General features: G+C 37.2%; 1 protein-coding gene across 1 annotated transcript in view; it reads right to left on the bottom strand.

Moving 5' to 3' along the window:
• LOC133567910 (collectin-12-like) overlaps positions 1-21,835 on the bottom strand; it is a 109,571-nt gene that overhangs the window by 72,997 nt on the left and 14,739 nt on the right. The window contains exon 3 of the mRNA XM_061919525.1: positions 407-529. Within this exon, the coding sequence (XP_061775509.1) occupies positions 407-529 (123 nt within the window). The remainder of the gene's footprint in view (positions 1-406; positions 530-21,835) is intronic.

Here is a 21,835-nt window from a genome sequence, read left to right as displayed (position 1 = left end):
CATAAAACGGCTCCAGGAAAATACGAAAAAAAGAGAAAAAGACACCAAAATAGGAGTGTAAGAGAAAAAGTAAAAGACTACACACAGGAAAAGGGCAAAAAAGTGCAAATAAGTCAGGGTGTGATGTGACAGGTGGTGACAGTACACCTACTTTGAGACAAGAGCTATAGTGATGCATGATTGGTTATACTTTAAAGTCACATCTAACGACTTTTTACTGTCAACTGAGTTTAGTTTTTTAAAGATGTCTGCTCTCCAGATTTTTTCAATGAAAAAAATGTGCCTTGGCTCAAAAAAGGTTGAAAACCCTGGTGTAGACTAATGGGGATCCTTAATAAACTAAACAGGTTGAAATGTCAATGTGTGTCGGAAGAACCAAATCAATCATGCGTGCCGTGCGGCTGACCTTTGTACCCGAGGACGGCCACGGCGATGGTGAGCAGGGCGCACAGGACGTAGAGCAGCGCGATGGCGGCCCGCAGCGCCAAGTCGTTTTTACACTTGGTGCACTCGGATCCTTCCTGGATTCCTGCAGCACACGACAGAAGGTGGGTCAGCAACCAGGACCAAAATAAGTCCATCTGGGGGGACCTGTGGGACCAGTTGAGGACTAAGCGTAAGTTTGTGCTCGGCCTCCGCCAACCCGTCAAGTCCTGGTCAACATATCGGAAGGAATAGAATAGAATAGAAAGTACTTTATTGAACCTTGGGGGAAATTCAGCACCACAGTTAGCTCACAATAGACAATAAACACTTAGGTATTTTTTACATGTGAATAACATAAATACAGTCTATTATACAGCATTATTCACGTGAAAAACATAAATACAGTCTATTGTACAGGATTATTCACGTGAAAAACATAAATACAGTCTATTATACAGCAATATTCACATGTGAATAATATAAATACAGTCTATTATACAGCATTATTCACATGTGAATAACATAAATTCAGTCTATTTTACAGTTTATTCACATGTGAATAATATAAACACAGTCTATTATACAGCATTATTCGCATGTGAACAACAAATTCAGTCTATTATACAACATTATTCACATGTGAATAATATAAATACAGCATTATTCACATGTGAATAATATAAATTCAGTCTATTATACAGCATTATTCGCATGTGAACAACAAATTCAGTCTATTATACAGCATTATTCACATGTGAATAACATAAATACAGTCTATTATACAGTTTATTCATATGTGAATAATATAAATAGTCTATTATACAGAATTATTCACATGTGAATAATACAAACAGTCTATTATACAGCATTATTCACATGTGAATAATATAAATACAGCATTATTCACATGTGCACAACATAAACACAGTCTATTATACAGCATTATTCACATGTGAATAATATAAAATCAGTCTATTATACAGCATTATTCACATGTGAATAATATAAACAGTCTATTCAGCATTATTCACATGTCAATAACATAAATTCAGTCTATTATACAGTTTATTCACATGTGAACAATATAAACACATTCTATTATACAGCATTATTTACATATGAATAACATAAATTCAATCTATTATACAGCATTATTCACATGTGAATAACATAAATACAGTCTATTATACAACATTATTCACATGTGAATAACATAAATACAGTCTATTATACATTGAAGTACAGTCAAAAAGGAAGATGTGCATTATACAGTCCGAAGCACACATGTTGACCACATGACAGACGGACGACCCGCTGCGAGTCCGTGAGACCCCAAGTCAAGGCCGAGGGAACTTTACGCAGATGTCCTGCAGGTCTTGTCCTGTGAAAGTCAGCAATTAAAGTATGGGCAACACCCAGGTGTGTGTTCAGGGACTGGACCCTGGCATCGCTGCATGAAAGAAACTGCTGCAATAGTTTTTGAAGAAAAACTTGGAAACATCAACAAAAATGATGAATTATAAGAGTTTAGGTTTTTCTTTGCAGTCAATAGCTTTGTTAAGGGATTAGACAGGTGGGAACATCACGAGCTTTATTTCCGTCAAAACTATCACAGAGCATTTATGATACACTCAGCTTCAGCTCTGTGCAGTTTAATGTTTGATTGATTGATTGATTGATTGATTGATTGGTTGGTTGGTTGGTTGATTGATTGAAGCTTTTATTTGTAGATTGCTCAGTTCAGTACATATTCCGTACAATTCACCACTAAATGGTAACACCCCAATACGTTTTTCAATTTGTTTAAGTCGGGGTCCACCCGTATATTTGGTAGAACTAACCCAGTATTGCAGTTAAAATGACCCAGCATTTGGGTTGAATATATAACCCATATATTTGGTAGAACTAACCCAGTAATGCAGTTAAAATGACCCAGCATTTGGGTTGACTACATACCCCATCTTGCATAGTGTTAGTTTGTTTCAATAGTTACCCATCAGCTGGGTTAAAAACTACTCAAATTGGGTAGTTTTTAACTCGACCGTTTTTAGAGTGCAACATATTATTTTTATTACAGTGTTACAATCAAGATTATATGTATATATTTACCATAATCATTGAAATATTTTTACTATACATGCACTTCTTGTCGGGATCCCCAGCAAGAAGATCCAGAAGCTGCAGGACACACAGAACAGTGCTGCTAGGATCCTGATGAGAGTGCGGAAATATGACCACATCACACCAATTCTCAAATCCCTTCACTGGCTTCCTGTTCCACTCAGGATTGAATACAAAGTCTCCATTCTAACCCACCAGTGCCTCCCTGGAAACGCCCCCCTCTACCTCAAAGAACTGCTCACCCCCTAATCCTCCACACCACACCTCCGCTCCGGACAGGCTAACCTCCTCCGACCTCCGAGGACAAAGCTACGAACAATGGGAGACCGGGCTTTCTGCTCCGCCGCTCCCAGTCTGTGGAACGCTCTCCCCGACCACCTGAGGGCACCACAGACTGTGGATGCTTTTTAAAAAGGGCTTAAAAACCCTTCTTTTTGGTCATGTCTGTTGATCATGTTTTTGTTTGCCTTGTGCTGTTTGTTTTTCTGGACACTCAGTTCCTGTTTTTGCCCTTCCTTTTTTGTTTTGTTTTCATGACTACCCATTAGTTTTCACCTGTCCTTATTTCACGCACCTGTCTCATGTTTTGCACTCGCACCTGTCACTGATCACCACAGCATTATTTAAACCTGTAGTTGCCAGGTAGTCAGCCTGGCGACTTTACCTTTACCAGCCCGTCACTCATACTGTCCATAGTTTCCCTCCTGCCCATGCCACGTAAGTTTTAGTTTTTTATATCACAGTTATCGAGTTTTGCCATTTGTTCATAGTTCTGCTTTTGTGCTGGTTTTTGTTTTCATTAGTCACGTTTTTTTCTCCGCCATTGTGCGCGCCTTTTGTTTGCTTCCTTTTTTGTAGTTTGTTGGTGTTGAAATAAAATACGTACTTACATTCAGGTCTTGCCCGCGCCAACTTTCCTTTGCCTTCGGGAAAAACAAACCCCCTAGTCCACGTATTGACACTTTAAATTTTTTTTTTTTTTTTTTTTTAAGATATATCCATACTAGTTCTAGCTATTAAGCTGTTCTAGTTTTTATTTTTTTATTATCTTTTTATTTTTTTTAATATACTGTAGCACTTTGAGGTTGTTTACTCAATGTAAAATTCTTTTACAAATACAATTTATTATCATTATTATTATTATTATTATTACTACATAGTTTTTAAATGTATATTTTAATTTTATAATTTAAATATTTATAGTTATGTATGATTTAGCTTTGGGCTGACTTTCAGGAGGTGGGGGCTGAGGTATAAAAGTATTTGGACACTTGCATCTGTCTAAACATCATGTCCGACCACCTCCAAGGTGTCCAGCTGTGGACATCCACGCGGTCAAGCAGAATGTCGTCCTGTTTACAAAAAGTCTTGTGTTGTGCGTACATGCATGCGTGTGTGTGTGTGTGTGTGTGTGTGTGTGTGTGTGTGTGTGTGTATATATTGGGGGTGTGTTTACATCAGAGGCCCCCCAGTGGGCTGCCTCTCTTCACTTGAGCACAACATCCCAGCATGTAAACACTGCTGTGTGTTCCTTACGCAAACAAAAAAGTCACAAACAGTGCAAGAACATCAACAAGATTTAAAAGAAAATCATAACAAAACACTTAAAAAAAAAAAAAAAACACTCCATGGAACACGTCTTTGGAACTTTACACTGTTTAGCCCAAATAATCCCCAAATTTGGTCCAAATTCGGGTTGTGCCACCACGTATGATATAAATCAGTGTTTTTCAACCACTGTGCCGCGGAGATAGCCTGGTGTGCCGTGGGAGTTGAAAAATATTGTTTGCCAACCAGTAATTATAGTCTGCAAATGATGTGTTGTTGTTGTTGAGTGTCGGCAGAGTAACCGTGTAATACTCTTCCATATCAGTAGGTGGCAGCCGGTAGCTAATTGCTTTGTTGATGTCGGGAACAGCGGGAGGCAGGGTGCAGGTAAAAGGGTGTCTAATGCTTTAACTTAAAATAAAAACAAAGGGGAGTTTTAGGGAAGTTTATGCAGAACAAAAGTAAAACTGAACTGGCTGCAAAGTAAACAAAAACAGAATGCTGGACGACAGCAAAGACTTACAGTGGATCAAAGACAAAGTACATCCGAACATGACATGACAATCAACAATGTCCCCACAAAGAAGGATAAAAAACAACTGAAATATTCTTGATTGCTAAAACAAAGTAGATGCGGGAAATATCGCCCAAAGGAAGACATGAAACTGCTAAAGGAAAATACCAAAAAAAGAGAAAAAAACACCAACATAGGATCGCAAGACAAGAAGTAAAACACTACACACGGGAAAACAGCAAAAAAACTCCAAATAAGTCTGTCAGAATGTGGACTGTGGTGGGGTTTGTTTTCCCATGATGCAAAGGAAGGTGACGGAACATGGCGTGAAGGTAAAAACATGATTTTAATCTTAACCTAAAAAATACAAAAAAAAGGCTCTCACAGTGGAGGCACAAAACCTAACACAGGGAACAAAACTAATACTTAAACGTAAACTATGAACAAAAAACAAACAACATTTACTGTGACAAGAGCAGGGCAGCATGAACGATGAACATCGGTACAAACTATGGCATGGACAGAGCAAAAACAAGAGTGATGACACCAGAAGGACCAACAGAAAATGACAGGCTTAAATAGTGACATGATTAGCAACAGGTGCGTGAGTTCAAACCGATGAGGGGGGTGAAACTAATGAGTTGTTATGGAAACTAAAACAAACCAGGGTGCGCAAAAAACGGAACTAATGGAGTCTAAAACAAACAGAACATGATCACAAGACATGACAAAGTCAGGATGGGATGTGACAGGTGGTGACAGTACACCTACTTTGAGACAAGAGCTATACTGATGCATGCTTGGTTATGCTTTAAAGTCATATCCAACCACTTTTTATCGTAAACTGAGTTTCATTTTTTAATGATGTCTGCTGGTGGTGTGCCTTCGATTTTTTTTAAACACAAAAAAAATGTGCCTTGGCTCAAAAAAGGTTGAAAAACCCTGATACAAATCCGGCCTTTTTTGACGATAGAGCTATGGTTTAATCGTAATAATTAGGGGTGTGGGGAAAAAAATCGATTCGCATACGAATCGAATCGTTTACGTCAGGGGTGTCAAACTCAAATACAGAGTGGGCCAAAATTTTAAACGGAACAAAGCCGCAGGCCAAAGTTGAACAAATTAACATTTTAATAGGGACCCAAACAAGTTTTGCATTAAATATTGAACAAGCAAGGCTTATATAACTTTAGTGACATGCAAATCAAGTTTCAAATAATTATAATTAAAAAATATCAAAGGCATATCAAATAAAATTTAAATACAGATTTAATGCCTCTTTTCTATTTGCAGCCTTCTGAGGTAAATATCAAAATATATTTTAGCGTCCCGAAAGACTTAGTGCTGCAAGGGGTTCGGGGTATATGTTCTGTTGTGTTTACGTTATGTTACAGTGCAGATGTTCTCCCGAAATGTGTTTGTCATTCTTGTTTGGTGTGAGTTCACAGTGTGGCGCATATTTGTAACAGTGTTAAAGTTGTTTATACTGCCACCCTCAGTGTGACCTGTATGGCTGTTGACCAAGTATGCCTTGCATTCACTTATGTGTGTGTAATAGCCACAAAAATTATGCGAGTGGGCCTCAATGCTGTTTGTATGGAGGAAATGCGGACGTGACGACAGGTTGTAGAGAATGCTAAAGGCAGTGCCTTTAAGGCACGCCCTCAATGTTGTTATCCGGGTGGAAATCGGGAGAATGCTTGCCCCGGGAGATTTTCGTGACGCGCACTGAACTTCAGGAGGATTGGCAAGTGTGAGAAATTGCGGTGTTACAGCTGTGTAATAACGGCGGGCCAACTGTAATGTTAATTTGATATTGCCTCAAGGGCCAAATTAAAATACACGGCGGGCCAGAGTTTGACATCCATGGTTTACGTTGTGCGATTCAGAATCAATTCTCATTTTTAAAAAATCCATTTTATTTTGTTGATTTTTATTTATTTATTTATTTTTTTTAATTATCAATCCAACAAAACAATACACAGCAATACCATAACAATGCAATCCAATTCCAAAACCAAACCTGAACCAGCAACACTCAGAACTGCAATTAAGACACAAACACCACACAGAACAAACCAAAAGTAGTGAAACAAAAATGAATATTATCAACAACAGTATCAATATTAGTTATAATTTCAGCATAGCAGTGATTAAAAATCCCTCATTGACATTATCATTAGACATTTATAAAAATAAAAATAAAAATAAAATTGTCACAGTGGCTTACACTTGCATGGCATCTCATAAGCTGGACAACACACTGTGTCCAATGTTTTCACAAAGATAAAATAAGTCATATTTTTGGTTCGTTTAAGAGTTAAAATTCACATTATTGCAATCAGTTGATAAAACATTGTCCTTTAAAATTATAAAAGCTTTTTACAAAAATCTACTACTCTGCTAGCATGTCAGCAGACTGGGGTAGATCCTGCTGAAATCTATGTATTGAATGAATACAGAATCCTTCTGAATCGGAAAAATATCGTTTTTGAATCGAGAATCGAATCGAAAAAAATCGATACATTATCAAATTGTGACCCCAAGAATCGATATTGAAACAAATCGTGGGACACCCAAAGATTCACAGCCCTAGTAATAATGCACGTTGATGACACATTCTAGCGGACAACCGGACCCTCCATCCACAGTACAACTTCTAAAAGTCAGCCTCCATGGTGGCAAAAAAACTAAATTTCTTACAATTTTCAGTAACAATTGATACAAAAAGTGATTGGATCAACATTTTCCATGATGGCAAAATTGTGTTTTGACGATTTTGCATTGTTTACAAATCCAAGAATACATCCCTGGACACAGGCTAACTCCAAGGGCAAAAAAAAAATCATTTCTAGCAGATCAAAATAGTAGGAAATCCTTTAAATATTTTATTTATTTTGTTCCACCTCCTGTTTTGTCTGTTTTAAACTGTGATCATTAAAATTGACATGATATTTAATGTTCATGCTGGTAAATTTGGTTATTTTTTGCAAATATTAGCTCATTTGGAATTTGATGCCTGCAACATGTTTAAAAAAGAGCTGGCACCAGTGGCAAAAAAGACCGAGAAAGTTGCGGAATGCTCATCAAAGACTTATTTGGAACATCCCACAGGTGAACATGCTAATTTGGAACAGGTGGGTGCCATGATTGGGTATAAAAGCAACTTCCATGAAATGCTCACTCATTCATAAACAAAGGTCACCACTTTGTCAACAAATGCCTGAGCAAATTGTTTAAGAACATTTCTCAACAAGCTATTGCAAGGAATTTAGGGATTTCACCATCTACGCTCCGTAATATCATCAAAAGGTCCAGAGAATCTGGAGAAATCTCTGCACCTAAGTGGCTAAGCCTGGGACCTTCTATCCCTCAGGTGGTACTGCACCAAAAACCAACATCAGTGTGTAAAGGATATCACCACATGGGCTCAGGGACACTTCAGAAAAACACTGTCAGCAACTACGGTTGGTCGCTACATTTGTAAGTGCAAGTTAAAGGCCTACTGAAAGCCACTACTAGCCACCACGCAGTCTGATAGTTTATATATCAATAATGAAATATTAACATTGCAACACATGCCAATACGGCCGCTTTAGTTTACTAAATTGCAATTTTAAATTTCCCGCAGAGTTGTCGCGGAATGATGACGCGTGTTTGTGACGTCTCGGGTTGTAGCGGACATATTAGCCCAGCACCACACACGGCTAAAAGTCGTCCCTTTTCATCGCATGATTACACAGTAATTTGGACATTCGTGTTGCTGAATCTTTTGCAATTCGTTCAATTAATAATGGAGACGTCAAAGAAGAATGCTGTTGGTGGTAAGCGGTGGATTGCAGCTGCCTTTAGCAACCGAGACACAGCCGGTGTTTCTTTGTTTGTTGTGAAGCTTTAACACAGAGCGGTCAAGCGAACGTGTTTCTCTACGTCAACCAGCAAGTTTTTGGATGGGAAAATTGTGATATTAAGTTGGCTCTTACCGGAGACTTCAGTGGGTTACGCGACCTCCACCTGCAGCTCAAAAAGCCAGCTGTGATCTTGGCTGCTCGGCTTCTCTCAGAGACACTGGCGTCCACCGCAGCCATCCGACTTTCAGGTATGACTTTACAATCTCACTAAAACACTATTAAAACAATAAGCAGATAAGGGATCTTCCGGAATTATCCTCGTAAATGTGTCTAATTACATCTGAAACGCTCCCACTGCCGCCGCCTGGAGCCGTCGCCTTTTCTTTTTTTTTTTTTTTTTTTTGTGCTTCACTCTAACTTTCCTTATCCACAAATCTTCCATCCTCACTCAAATTAATAGGTAAATCGTTGCCTTCTTGGTCCGAATAGCTCTTGCTGCTGGAGGCTATGATTGTATAGTTAAAGTTAAAGTACCAATGATTGTTACAAACCAGTGGTCCCCAACCTTTTTTTATCCGCGGACCGGTCAACGCTTAAGAATTTGTCCCGCGGCCCGGGGGGGATCCTTTTTTTTTTTTTATTCTTTGTCATGAAAAAGGGAGGTTTTTGTGGTTGCTGCACTAATTGTAAGTGTATATTGTGTATTTTATGTTGATTTAATAAAAAAATAAAAAATAATAAAAACATTTTTTTTATAAAAAATTCTTCTGCGGCCCGGTGGTTGGGGACCACTGTTATAAACAATGTTCAGATGTGAGGAGCTCCACAACCCGTGACAACATGCGCACATCATCTGCTACTTCCGGTACAGGCAAGGCTTTTTTTATTAGCAACCAAAAGTTGCGAACTTTATCGTCGATGTTCTCTACTAAATCCTTTCAGCAAAAATATGGCAATATGGCAAAATGATGAAGTATGACACATAGAATGGACCTGCTATCCCCGTTTAAATAAGAACATCTCATTTCAGTAGGCCTTTAAAGCTCTACTATGCAAAGCCAAAACAATTTATCAACAACACCCAGAAACGCCGCCGGCTTCGCTGGGCCTGAACTCATCCAAGATGGACTGAAGCAAAGTGAAAAAGTGTTCTGTGGTCTGACGAGTCCACATTTCAATTTTTTTTTTGGGAAACTGTGGACGTCGTGTCCTGAGGACCAAAGAGGAAAATAAATATCCGGATTGTTCTAGGCGCAAAGTTCAAAAGGCTGCATGTGTGATGGTATGGGGGTGTATTAGTGGCCAAGGCATGGGTAACTTACACATGTGTGATGGTATGGGGGTGTATTAGTGAACAAGACATGGGTAACTTACACATGTGTGATGGTATGGGGGTGTATTAGTGAACAAGACATGGGTAACTTACACATGTGTGATGGTATGGGGGTGTATTAGTGAACAAGACATGGGTAACTTACACATGTGTGATGGTATGGGGGTGTATTAGTGAACAAGACATGGGTAACTTACACATGTGTGATGGTATGGGGGTGTATTAGTGAACAAGACATGGGTAACTTACACACGTGTGATGGTATGGGGGTGTATTAGTGAACAAGACATGGGTAACTTACACATGTGTGATGGTATGGGGGTGTATTAGTGAACAAGACATGGGTAACTTACACATGTGTGATGGTATGGGGGTGTATTAGTGAACAAGACATGGGTAACTTACACATGTGTGATGGTATGGGGGTGTATTAGTGAACAAGACATGGGTAACTTACACATGTGTGATGGTATGGGGGTGTATTAGTGAACAAGACATGGGTAACTTACACATGTGTGATGGTATGGGGGTGTATTAGTGAACAAGACATGGGTAACTTACACATGTGTGATGGTATGGGGGTGTATTAGTGAACAAGACATGGGTAACTTACACATGTGTGATGGTATGGGGGTGTATTAGTGAACAAGACATGGGTAACTTACACATGTGTGATGGTATGGGGGTGTATTAGTGAACAAGACATGGGTAACTTACACATGTGTGATGGTATGGGGGTGTATTAGTGAACAAGACATGGGTAACTTACACATGTGTGATGGTATGGGGGTGTATTAGTGAACAAGACATGGGTAACTTACACACGTGTGATGGTATGGGGGTGTATTAGTGAACAAGACATGGGTAACTTACACATGTGTGATGGTATGGGGGTGTATTAGTGAACAAGACATGGGTAACTTACACATGTGTGATGGTATGGGGGTGTATTAGTGAACAAGACATGGGTAACTTACACATGTGTGATGGTATGGGGGTGTATTAGTGAACAAGACATGGGTAACTTACACATGTGTGATGGTATGGGGGTGTATTAGTGAACAAGACATGGGTAACTTACACATGTGTGATGGTATGGGGGTGTATTAGTGAACAAGACATGGGTAACTTACACACGTGTGATGGTATGGGGGTGTATTAGTGAACAAGACATGGGTAACTTACACATGTGTGATGGTATGGGGGTGTATTAGTGAACAAGACATGGGTAACTTACACATGTGTGATGGTATGGGGGTGTATTAGTGAACAAGACATGGGTAACTTACACATGTGTGATGGTATGGGGGTGTATTAGTGAACAAGACATGGGTAACTTACACATGTGTGATGGTATGGGGGTGTATTAGTGAACAAGACATGGGTAACTTACACATGTGTGATGGTATGGGGGTGTATTAGTGAACAAGACATGGGTAACTTACACATGTGTGATGGTATGGGGGTGTATTAGTGAACAAGACATGGGTAACTTACACATGTGTGATGGTATGGGGGTGTATTAGTGAACAAGGTATGGGTAACTTACACTTAATGCTGAAAGGTACATACAGGTTTTGGAGCATCCAAGCAACGTTATCATGGACGCCCCTGCTTATTTCAGCAAGACGATGCCGAGCCACGTGTTACAACAGCATGGCTTTCCTTTCAAAATGTGTGGCGCAATATGAAGCCTAAAATAGCACAATGGACAACTTAAGCTGTACATCAAGCAAGAATGGGAAAGAATTACACCTGAAAATTAAAAAAAAAGTGTCTCCTCAGTTCACAAATGTTTACTGAGTGTTGTTAAAAGGAAAGGTCATGTAACACACTGGTAAAAATGCCCCTGTGACAACTTTTTTGCAATGTGTTGCTGCCATTAAATTGTAAGTTAATGATTATTTGAACGTTACATATCTTGTCTTTGAAGTCTATTCAATTAAATATAAGTTGAAAAGGATTTGCAAATCATTGTATTCTCTTTTTATTTAGCATTTACACAACGTGACAACTTTACTGCTTTTGGGTTTTGTAAAATTTGGAAATCTTTGAAGTGAGGAACAAGGCCGTGTCACACCTGCTCCTGCTCTCATGAGTCCTTAGGACCAAATCCTGCAAAAAAAAAAAAAAAATAAGACCATGGAAACTTCCATGGCAACACAAAGGCAGCTTGTATGGACCAGCAAAGTTCTCTGTGTGCTCGTACTGTACTTACAGTAGCAGTTTTTGCAGGTAATATTACAGTCTGGTATGCGTCTGAGTGGCAATGGTGTGACCTAAGCGAGCAAAAGTGTCCTCCGGGTCACGCTGGTGTCGCATTAGTGGAGGAATTTGAACCAAAAAGAAAAAAAAGCCACTTGCTGCAAATTGGTGCCAGTGGAGCATCTGGACCTGCTTACTCCCAGCAACATTTGGCACACGCCAGAAAAAGTCCACCAAGTCAAAGAACTAAGTTTTTATGCATCTTCCGAGTCCTCGGTGCTCAGGAATATAAATAAAGATTGCGTCATCTGTTTACTTTGTAAACAAAGATTGCGTCATCTGTTTACTTTGTGCCAAAAACAACACTCACTGCTGTGTTGCACAAACCCTGACTTTGATGAAGTCCGCTCGGTGTTTCGTGTCCCGTTAACGGAAAAACACACAAATAAGTTGCGCAATCCCAAAGGCTCTTGGGACGCAGACTACTCTGCACGACATGAAGGAGAATAATTGCAAGCATGCGTGGAGCTCCTTTGAACACTGGTGTGCAGGACAAGTCTGAAGACTGGACTCTCTCACTATTATGTTAGATCCACTATGGACTGGACTCTCACTATTATGTTAGATCCACTATGGACTGGACTCTCACTATTATGTTAGATCCACTATGGACTGGACTCTCACTATTGTGTTAGATCCACTATGGACTGGACTCTCACTATTATGTTAGATCCACTATGGACTGCACTCTCACTATTATGTTGGATCCACTATGGACTGGACTCTCACTATTGTGTTAGATCCACTATGGACTGGACTCTCACTATTATGTTAGATCCACTATGGACTGGACTCTCACACTATTATGTTAGATCCACTATGGACTGGACTCTCACTATTATGTTAGATCCACTATGGACTGGACTCTCACTATTATTCTAGATTCACTATGGACTGGACTCTCACTAGTATACTAGATCCACTATGGACTGGACTCTCACTATTATGTTAGATCCACTATGGACTGGACTCTCACACTATTATGTTAGATCCACTATGGACTGGACTCTCACTATTTTGTTAGATCCACTATGGACTGGACTCTCACAATATTATGTTAACTCCACTATGGACTGGACTCTCACTATTATTCTAGATCCACTATGGACTGGACTCTCACTATTATTCTAGATTCACTATGGACTGGACTCTCACTAGTATACTAGATCCACTATGGACTGGACTCTCACACTATTATGTTAGATCCACTATGGACTGGACTCTCACTATTATGTTAGATCTACTATGGACTGGACTCTCACATTATGTTAGATCCACAATGGACTGGACTCTCACACTATTATGTTAGATCCACTATGGACTGGACTCTCTCACTATTATGTTAGATCCACTATGGACTGGACTCTCACTATTATGTTAGATCCACTATGGACTGGACTCTCACACTATTATGTTAGATCCACTATGGACTGGACTCTCACACTATTATGTTAGATCCACTATGGACTGGACTCTCACTAGTATGTTAGATCCACTATGGACTGGACTCTCACACTATCATGTTAGATCCACTATGGACTGGACTCCCACACTATTATGTTAGATCCACTACGGACTGGACTCTCACACTATTATGTTAGATCCACTCGACGTCCATTGCACATCTGCGCTCCTCTCCAAGGTTTCTCATTGTACCATTGGGTTGAGTTTTTCCTTGCCCTGATGCGGGATCTGAGCCGAGGATGTGGTAGTGGTTTGTGCAGCCCTTTGAGACACTGGTGATTTTGGGCTATATAAGTAAACATTGATTGATTGATTGATTGACATTGAATGTTTGGAACAAATGCCCAGTTTCCATGGTTTAGGCAGCTAACTAGTTAGCAGGAATGTCAACCAGTACTTGGACTAACTTGCTGTCTTGGGTAGTCCTGCACGTCTAGCCTGGTTTTTGTAACAAACTTCAAGCATCCCCCAGTTCATCTCCAGTTTTAGTTCTTAGTGCCTGAGAAGATGAATCATCTCCATGTTTGACTGAGTTATTGTTGTGTTTGTGAACTGCCAAATAAATACTTCTATTTCTCCCCTCAGGACAGGAAGGATCATTACATTTTTATACTACTTCCAAATATGGGCGTCAGGAAGCAGGAGCACATTCAGGCCAGATGCTCTTCTCTCCCGGCCGCTCCAACAAATAATGTTTTTGCTCCGAGTGTGTTCATACTCGGAGGTTTTTCTTCTCGGAAGCGGTAGATATGAACACGTGTTTCTCTCTCTTGGATCTGTCATCTCAAAAACACTTGAGAGCTGAGTCCATGGAAAAGTTCTCTTCACTGTCGTTGAGGAGATCAGTCAACAAAAAAAACCCAAAAGCAGTGAAGTTGTCACGTTGCGTAAATACTTAATAAAAAGAGAATACAATTATTTGCAAATCCTTTTCAACTTATATTTTATTGCAGGGGTCACCAACCTTTTTGAAAGCAAGAGATACTGATTAATGTAAAGGGCTACCAGTTTGATACACACTTAAATAAATTGCCAGAAATAGTCAATTTGCTCAATTTACCTTTAATTAAAAAAAAAAAAAAAAAAAAAAATATATATATATATATATATATATATGTAAAAAATGGGTATTTCCGTCTGTCATTTTTTTCCTTTTACGGAAGGTTTTTTTGTGGAGAATAAATGATGAAAAAAACACTTAATTGAATGGTTTAAATGAGGAGAAAACACCCAAAAAAATTAAAATAAAATTTTGAAACATAGTTTATCTTCAATTTTGACTCTTTAAAATTCAAAATTCATCCCAAAAAAATAAAAAAAATAATTTATGGAACATCATTAGTCATTTTTCCTGATTAAGATTAATTTTTAGAATTTTGATGACATGTTTTAAATAGGTTAAAATCCAATCTGCACTTTGTTAGAATATATAACAAATTGGACCAAGCTATATTTCTAACAAAGACAAATCATTATTTCTTCGAGATTTTCCAGAACAAAAATTATAAAAGAAATTAAAAAGACTTTGAAATAAGATTTAAATTTGATTCTACAGAATTTCTATATTTGCCAGAATATATATTTTTTTATTTCAATCATAATAAGTTTGAAGAAATATTTCACAAATATTTTTTGTTGAAAAAACAGAAGCTAAATTAAAGAATTAAATTAAAATGTATTTATTATTCTTTTCAATAATAATAAAAAAAATATTTGAACATTGATTTAAATTGTCAGGAAAGAAGAGGAAGGAATTTAAAAGGTAAGAAAGTTATATGTGTTTAAAAATCCTAAAATCATTTTTAAGGTTGTATTTTTTCTCTAAAATCGTCTTTCTGAAAGTTATAAGAAGCAAAGTAAAAAAAAAAAAGAATTTATTTAAACAAGTGAAGACCAAGTCTTTAAAATATTTTCTTGGATATTCAAATTCTATTTGAGTTTTGTCTCTCTTAGAATTAAAAATGTCGAGCAAAGCGAGACCAGCTTGCTAGTAAATAAATACAATTTAAAAAATAGAGGCAGCTCACTGGTAAGTGCTGCTATTTGAGCTATTTTTAGAACAGGCCAGCGGGCGACTCATCTGGTCCTTACGGGCGACCTGGTGCCCGCGTTGGTAACCCCTGGTCTATTGAATAGACTACAAAGACAAGATATTTAACGTTCATACCGAGATACTTCATTTTTTTTTTTTTTTTGCAAATAATTAGAGATAATTTGTCAATATCCAATATTATCTAACTCAGGGGTCACCAACGTGGTGCCTGCGGGCACCAGGTCACCTGTAAGGACCAGATGAGTCGCCCGCTGGCCTGTTCTAAAAATAGCTCAAATAGCAGCACTTACCAGTGAGCTGCCTCTATTTTTAGGGACCGAATGTCCCTTTGGAACAGAGGACCCTATTGTATTTCTAAGGTTTTATTATTATTATACCGCCGCCTCTTTGAGCTGTAATTTGACCCCCTTAACATGCTGCAAAACTCACCAAATTTAACACACACATCAGGACTGGCGAAAATTGCCATCTAATCTTAAAACCAAAACCCAAAACTGCGCTCTAGCGCCCCTATAGGAAAAAACACAGACAAAACTGCTTGTAACTTCCGTTAGAAATGTCGTAGAGACATGAAACAAAAACCTGTATGTAGGTCTGACTTGGACCTAGATTTCATACACTGACCTCCTTCAGCAAAAATTAAACAGGAAGTTGACAAAAACCCCCTCAAAACAAAAGTTTCCTAAAAAATGTAATTTTTGCCTCTTTGAACTGTAATTTGACCTCCTTTAAAATGCTTTAAAACTCACCAAACTGGACACACACATCAGGACTGGTGAAAATTGTGTTCTAATAAAAACCAAACCCCAAAACTCAAAATTGCGCTCTAGCGTCCCCTAGGAATAAAACACAGACAAAACTGCTTGTAACTTGCGGTAGGAATGTCATAGAGACATGAAACAAAAACCTCTATGTAGGTCTCACTTAGACCTACATTTCATTCATTTACATCCTTCAACAAAAATCAACAGGAAGTTGGCAATTACCCCTTCAAAACAAAAGTTTTGTAAAAACCCGTCACCTTTTTTCAAACATTATCTCCTCTGAGCGCGTTGTTGTGTCGGCTTCAAACTATCACAGGAAAGAGATTGAACCTTTCTGATTAAAAGTTGCGCAATGAGTTGTTCTAACTGCTCCGGTTTTGATTTTACAGGCCTTGAAAGAACTGATGCGCTGCTGCAGTCTCAAGATGGCCGCTTAAAAGCAGGAAGCACCAGCGTGACCACACAATATATAGAGAAGGTAGGTAACGTGCAGGTAAACATTTGTTGACTGGGTGAAAGAAGGAGGCACCAGTTTGACTCCAGGATACAGAGAAGGTAGGTAATGTGCAGGTAAAGATATGTTGACTGGGTGACAGAAAGAAGCACCAGTGTGACCCCAGGATGCAGGGAAGGTAGATAACGTGAAGGTAGAGATATGTTGACTGGGTGATGGCAGGAAGCACCAGCATGTATGGGTGAAAGAAAGAAGCACCAGTGTGACCCCAGGATGCAGGGAAGGTAGGTAACGTGAAGGTAGAGATATGTTGAATGGGTAAAGGCAGGAAACACCAGCAAAAGTCAGTCCCGTCCATGGCTGCTTGCAGCTATAATTTAAAATTGTATTTATTTACTAGCAAGTTGGTCTCGCTTTGCTCGACATTTTTAATTCTAAGAGAGACAAAACTCAAATAGAATTTGAAAATGCAAGAAAATATTCTTTTTTTTTTACTTTGCTTCTCATGACTTTCAGAAAGATAATTTTAGAGAAAAAAATACAACCTTAAAAAGGATTTTAGGATTTTTAAACACATATACCTTTTTACCTTTTAAATTCCTTCCTCTTCCTTCCTGAAGATTTTAAATCAATGTTCAAGCAATTTTTTTCTTTTTTATTGTAAAGAATAATAAATAAATGTTGATTTAATTCTTCATTTTAGATTCTGTTTATTTGACAAAGAATATTTGTGAAATATTTCTTCAAACTTATTATGATTAAAATTAAAAAAAAATATTCTGGAAAATCTAGAAAATCTTTAGAATCAAATTTAAATCTTATTTCAAAGTCTTTCGAATTTCTTTCAAAATTTTTGTTCTGGAAAATTTAGAATAAATAATGATTTGTCTTTGTTAGAAATATAGCTTGGTCCAATTTGTTATATATTCTAACAAAGTGCAGATTGGATTTTAACCTATTTAAAACATGTCATCAAAATTCTAAAATTTCTCTTAATCAGTAAAAATGACTTATGATGTTCCATAAATTCTTTTTTTTATTTTTTTCAAAAAGATATTGAATTAGCTAGTTTTTCTCTTCTTTTTTTCGGTTGAATTTTTAAATTTTAAAGAGTCGAAATTGAAGATAAACTATGATTTAAACTTTAATTTTTTTTTTTCCCTGTTTTCTCTTCTTTTAAACCGTTCAATTAAAGGTTTTTTTCATCATTTATTCTCTACAAAAAACCTTCTGTAAAAGGAAAAAAAATGCACAACGGAATTACAGACAGAAATACCAATTTGTATATATATATATATATATATATATATGTATATATATATATATATATATATATAGATGTATTTATTAAAGGTAAATTGAGCAAATTGGCTATTTCTGGCAATGTATTTAAGTGTGTATCAAACTGGTAGCCCTTCACATTAATCAGTACCCAAGAAGTAGCTCTTGCTTTCAAAAAGGTTGGTGACCCCCGGTCTAGAATGTGTCCCCGTCACCTTTAGTAGCTAACACTTGCAAAAGGGTCAAAGGTTAATCGTGAGTGGTCTGCTCTGACAAACTGACCCGCTGATGACCTCATAGTTTGTGTCTCTGGTTTGTGTGCAAAGAGCGTTCTTTCAGGGCAGCAGAAGTTGCTGCCTGACGGACGAGGGGACCCGAGGGGGGGGTCCTGAGGGGGGGTCCTGAGGGGGCTCCTGAGTCAATGCAGGCAGGCATTGTGCAAGCATTCTCCTCTGCTAATAAAGTCCTCCGTAAATTAAAACCACTCGCTGTTGTGCTCCTAAAAATAAGTCGGGCAAGGAATGTGTCCCCCCCCCCCCGCGGTCCTCTCGGCAAACTCAGAACTAAATAACCTGAAAGCAATATTTTTTTTATTTATTGCTGACGCGGCACAGCTCAGACACGCGTCCAACACCCACTCAAGTCCACGCAGTGTGGAGCTCAGCACTGACAGAAGTGGAAAGGCAGGAAACGTTTTAGGCACTTCTCACGCTTTCCTGCATTAGTGAATCCATTTAAAATAATATATATTCAAATATATATTTATACTTTTTTTGGGGGTTCTTTTTCTTCACCACATGAAAAGAAAAGCAACAGGGATTCTGCACACATGGAAAAGTTGCCGGCCAAGCGTTACTTGGACTCACGTAACATCCATGCAAGTCATGCTTACGTTGCAGAATTCCAGAACCTTCCCTCAAAAGGACAAAAGCTTTCTTTAATCAGGCGGAACGACATGAGACGTATCGCATGTCAGGGCTGTCAAACTTTTTTTTTTACATCAAAATCTACTCCCAAATCACGGCACGATAACTTCAAAATAAAGACGATTTCAGATTGTTTTCTTTGCTTAAAACTAAAACAAGAACATTCTGAAAATGTACAAATCATAATTTATTTTTTTCACACTTACATGTTGCGGTTAATAGTAGTTATTTTCCAATTTACAGTAAAAGCTGTAAAGAACAACGTTTTTTATTAACTTGATGGGTAGTTTGCTGTAAAGTTAAATATTTCTATTTGTTTTTATTAAGACCAAAATCTGTCTGGCAATTGTTGCATTTTCTCCAGATGTTCCTCCAAGGGAATTTAAGTTACATGTCAATCCCAAGTTCTTTTGATTACACATAAACTGAGTTTAAATGATCACCCAGAACAGAATAGGTATTTTGCAGTTTATTCCAAAGCTTTGGAGAGACCAACCTAAAAACAACACATTCAAATCGCGTCACCAAGTTGATCTGAACACATTACGGAAGGGCTGTGTTCTTCAATATGTCAATAGCCCGCACCCTCCAGAACGAATACACATGTCTACTGTTCTACTTTAGCCTGAGGCAGGATGAGTTAAGGAATAGGACTATTTCTCATCCTCACATTCCTAAAGCCAAAGTTAACTTGCAGTGTAACATGGACATGAGATTAAAAAATAGAAAGAGTACAAATGGAAAACACTAGTTATTCCAAATATGACTATAGAAAGAAATAACTGTTAAATATGTATATTTATATCTCCGTCACGAGTATGATGATATACTGTAATATTTGTTGCTATATTGGATACTATTAAAGTTTAAAATGCATGCTATTTCAAGCAGTGCGTATATTTTCTCTATCAAAATGAAAAAAAAAAATCCACTACATTTAGTGAGAAATTTTTATGAAGTACTTGTTCCAGGTGTTTGCGGGGCCAGATAAAATGATGTGGCCCCCCCCGGGCCTTGAGTTTGACACCTGTGCTGTACTGTTACCTGAGAATAGTGCTTCTGGACATAATACTGTAGTTTTTGTTCAATTTCTTACTAAAGTCAGATTTAGTTTAGAGAATTATGAAGAAGTTTGAAAAAGTCAGAAAACCTTTCGTAAATCCTATCCTAAAAATAATCGATACACCCAAAAAAAACTGTTTTATGGAGTTATAATATAAAGACGTTTTATAACTCCAACAGCAGTTTAGTTGCCAGAATTGTCGTGTTAATTTGACATAGTTTTTTTTTTACAAGTTATTTTCTTATTCTGCCAACTTTGCTGCCAGTTTTCCTACCGTAAAAACAAATACATCGCCTTTCTATGTACAGTAATGCACCGTTAAAAACAAGATTTTACAGTCAAAAACTGACAGCTCAGTCAACAGTATTTTAACGCAAAAAATATTAGTATTTTTTTGTCCACTTTACAGTAATATGCTGTAAAGTCTGGGCTTCCCTGCTTAGGCTGCTGCCCCCGCGACCCGACCTCGGATAATCTGAAGAAGATTAATGGATACTGTAAAGAAAAACCTACAATTTATTGTCATTTTTGTTAATTTGATGGGTAGTTTGCTGTAAAGTTAGGCATTTTTATTTGGTTTTATTGAGAGCAAAAACATGTTTGACAAAAATGATAATATACTGTAATATTTAGAGGAGGGGTCACCAACCTTTTTGAAAGCAAGAGCTACTTCTTGGGTACTGATTAATGCGAAGGGCTACCAGTTTGATACACACCTAAATAAATTGCCAGAAATAGCAAATTTGCTCAGTTTACCTTTAATAAATAAATCTATATATATATAAAAAAGTGAGTATTTCTGTCTGTCATTCCGTCGTACATTTTTTTTCCTTTTACAGAAGGTTTTTTGTAGAGAATAAATGATTAAAAAAACCAAAACACTTAATAGAACGGTTTAAAAGAGAAGAAAACAGGAAAAAAAAGAAAATTTAATTTTGAAACATAGTTTATCTTCAATTTCGACTCTTTAAAATTCAAAATTCAACACAAAAAAATGAAGAAAAAAACTAGCTATTTCGAATCTTTTTGAAAAAAAAAAAAAAAAATTTATGGAACATCATTAGTAATTTTTCCTGATTAAGATTAATTGTAGAATTTTGATGACATGTTTTAAATAGGTTAAAATCCAATCTGCACTTTGTTAGAATATATAACAAATTGGACCAAGCTATATTTCTAACAAAGACAAATCATTATTTCTTCTAGATTTTACAGAACAAAAATTTTAAAAGAAACGCAAAAGACTTTGAAATAAGATTTAAATTTGATTCCACAGATTTTCTACATTTGCCAGAATAATTTTTCTGAATTTTAATCATAATAAGTTTGAATAAATATTTCACAAATATTCTTCGTCGAAAAAACTGAATTTAAAATGAAGAATTAAATTAAAACGTATTTATTATTCTTTACAATAAAAATTAAAAAAAATACTTGGACATTGATTTAAATTGTCAGGAAAGAAGAGGAAGGAATTTAAAAGGTAAAAAGGTACATGTGTTTAAAAATCCTAAAATCATTTATGAGGTTGTATTTTTTCTCTAAAATTGTCTTTCTGAAAGTTAGAAGAAGCAAAGTAAAAAATTAAATGAATGTATTTAAACAAGTGAAGACCAAGTCTTTAAAATATTTTCTTGGATTTTCAAATTCTATTTGAGTTTTGTCTCTCTTAGAATTAAAAATGTCGAGCAAAGCGAGACCAGCTTGCTAGTAAATAAATACAATTTAAAAAATAGAGGCAGCTCACTGGTAAGTGCTGCTATTTGAGCTAT

This window comes from Nerophis ophidion, linkage group LG14 (genome assembly GCF_033978795.1).
Source record: "Nerophis ophidion isolate RoL-2023_Sa linkage group LG14, RoL_Noph_v1.0, whole genome shotgun sequence".
Taxonomy (NCBI): domain Eukaryota; kingdom Metazoa; phylum Chordata; class Actinopteri; order Syngnathiformes; family Syngnathidae; genus Nerophis; species Nerophis ophidion.
This window is presented reverse-complemented; position numbering and strand designations above follow the sequence as displayed.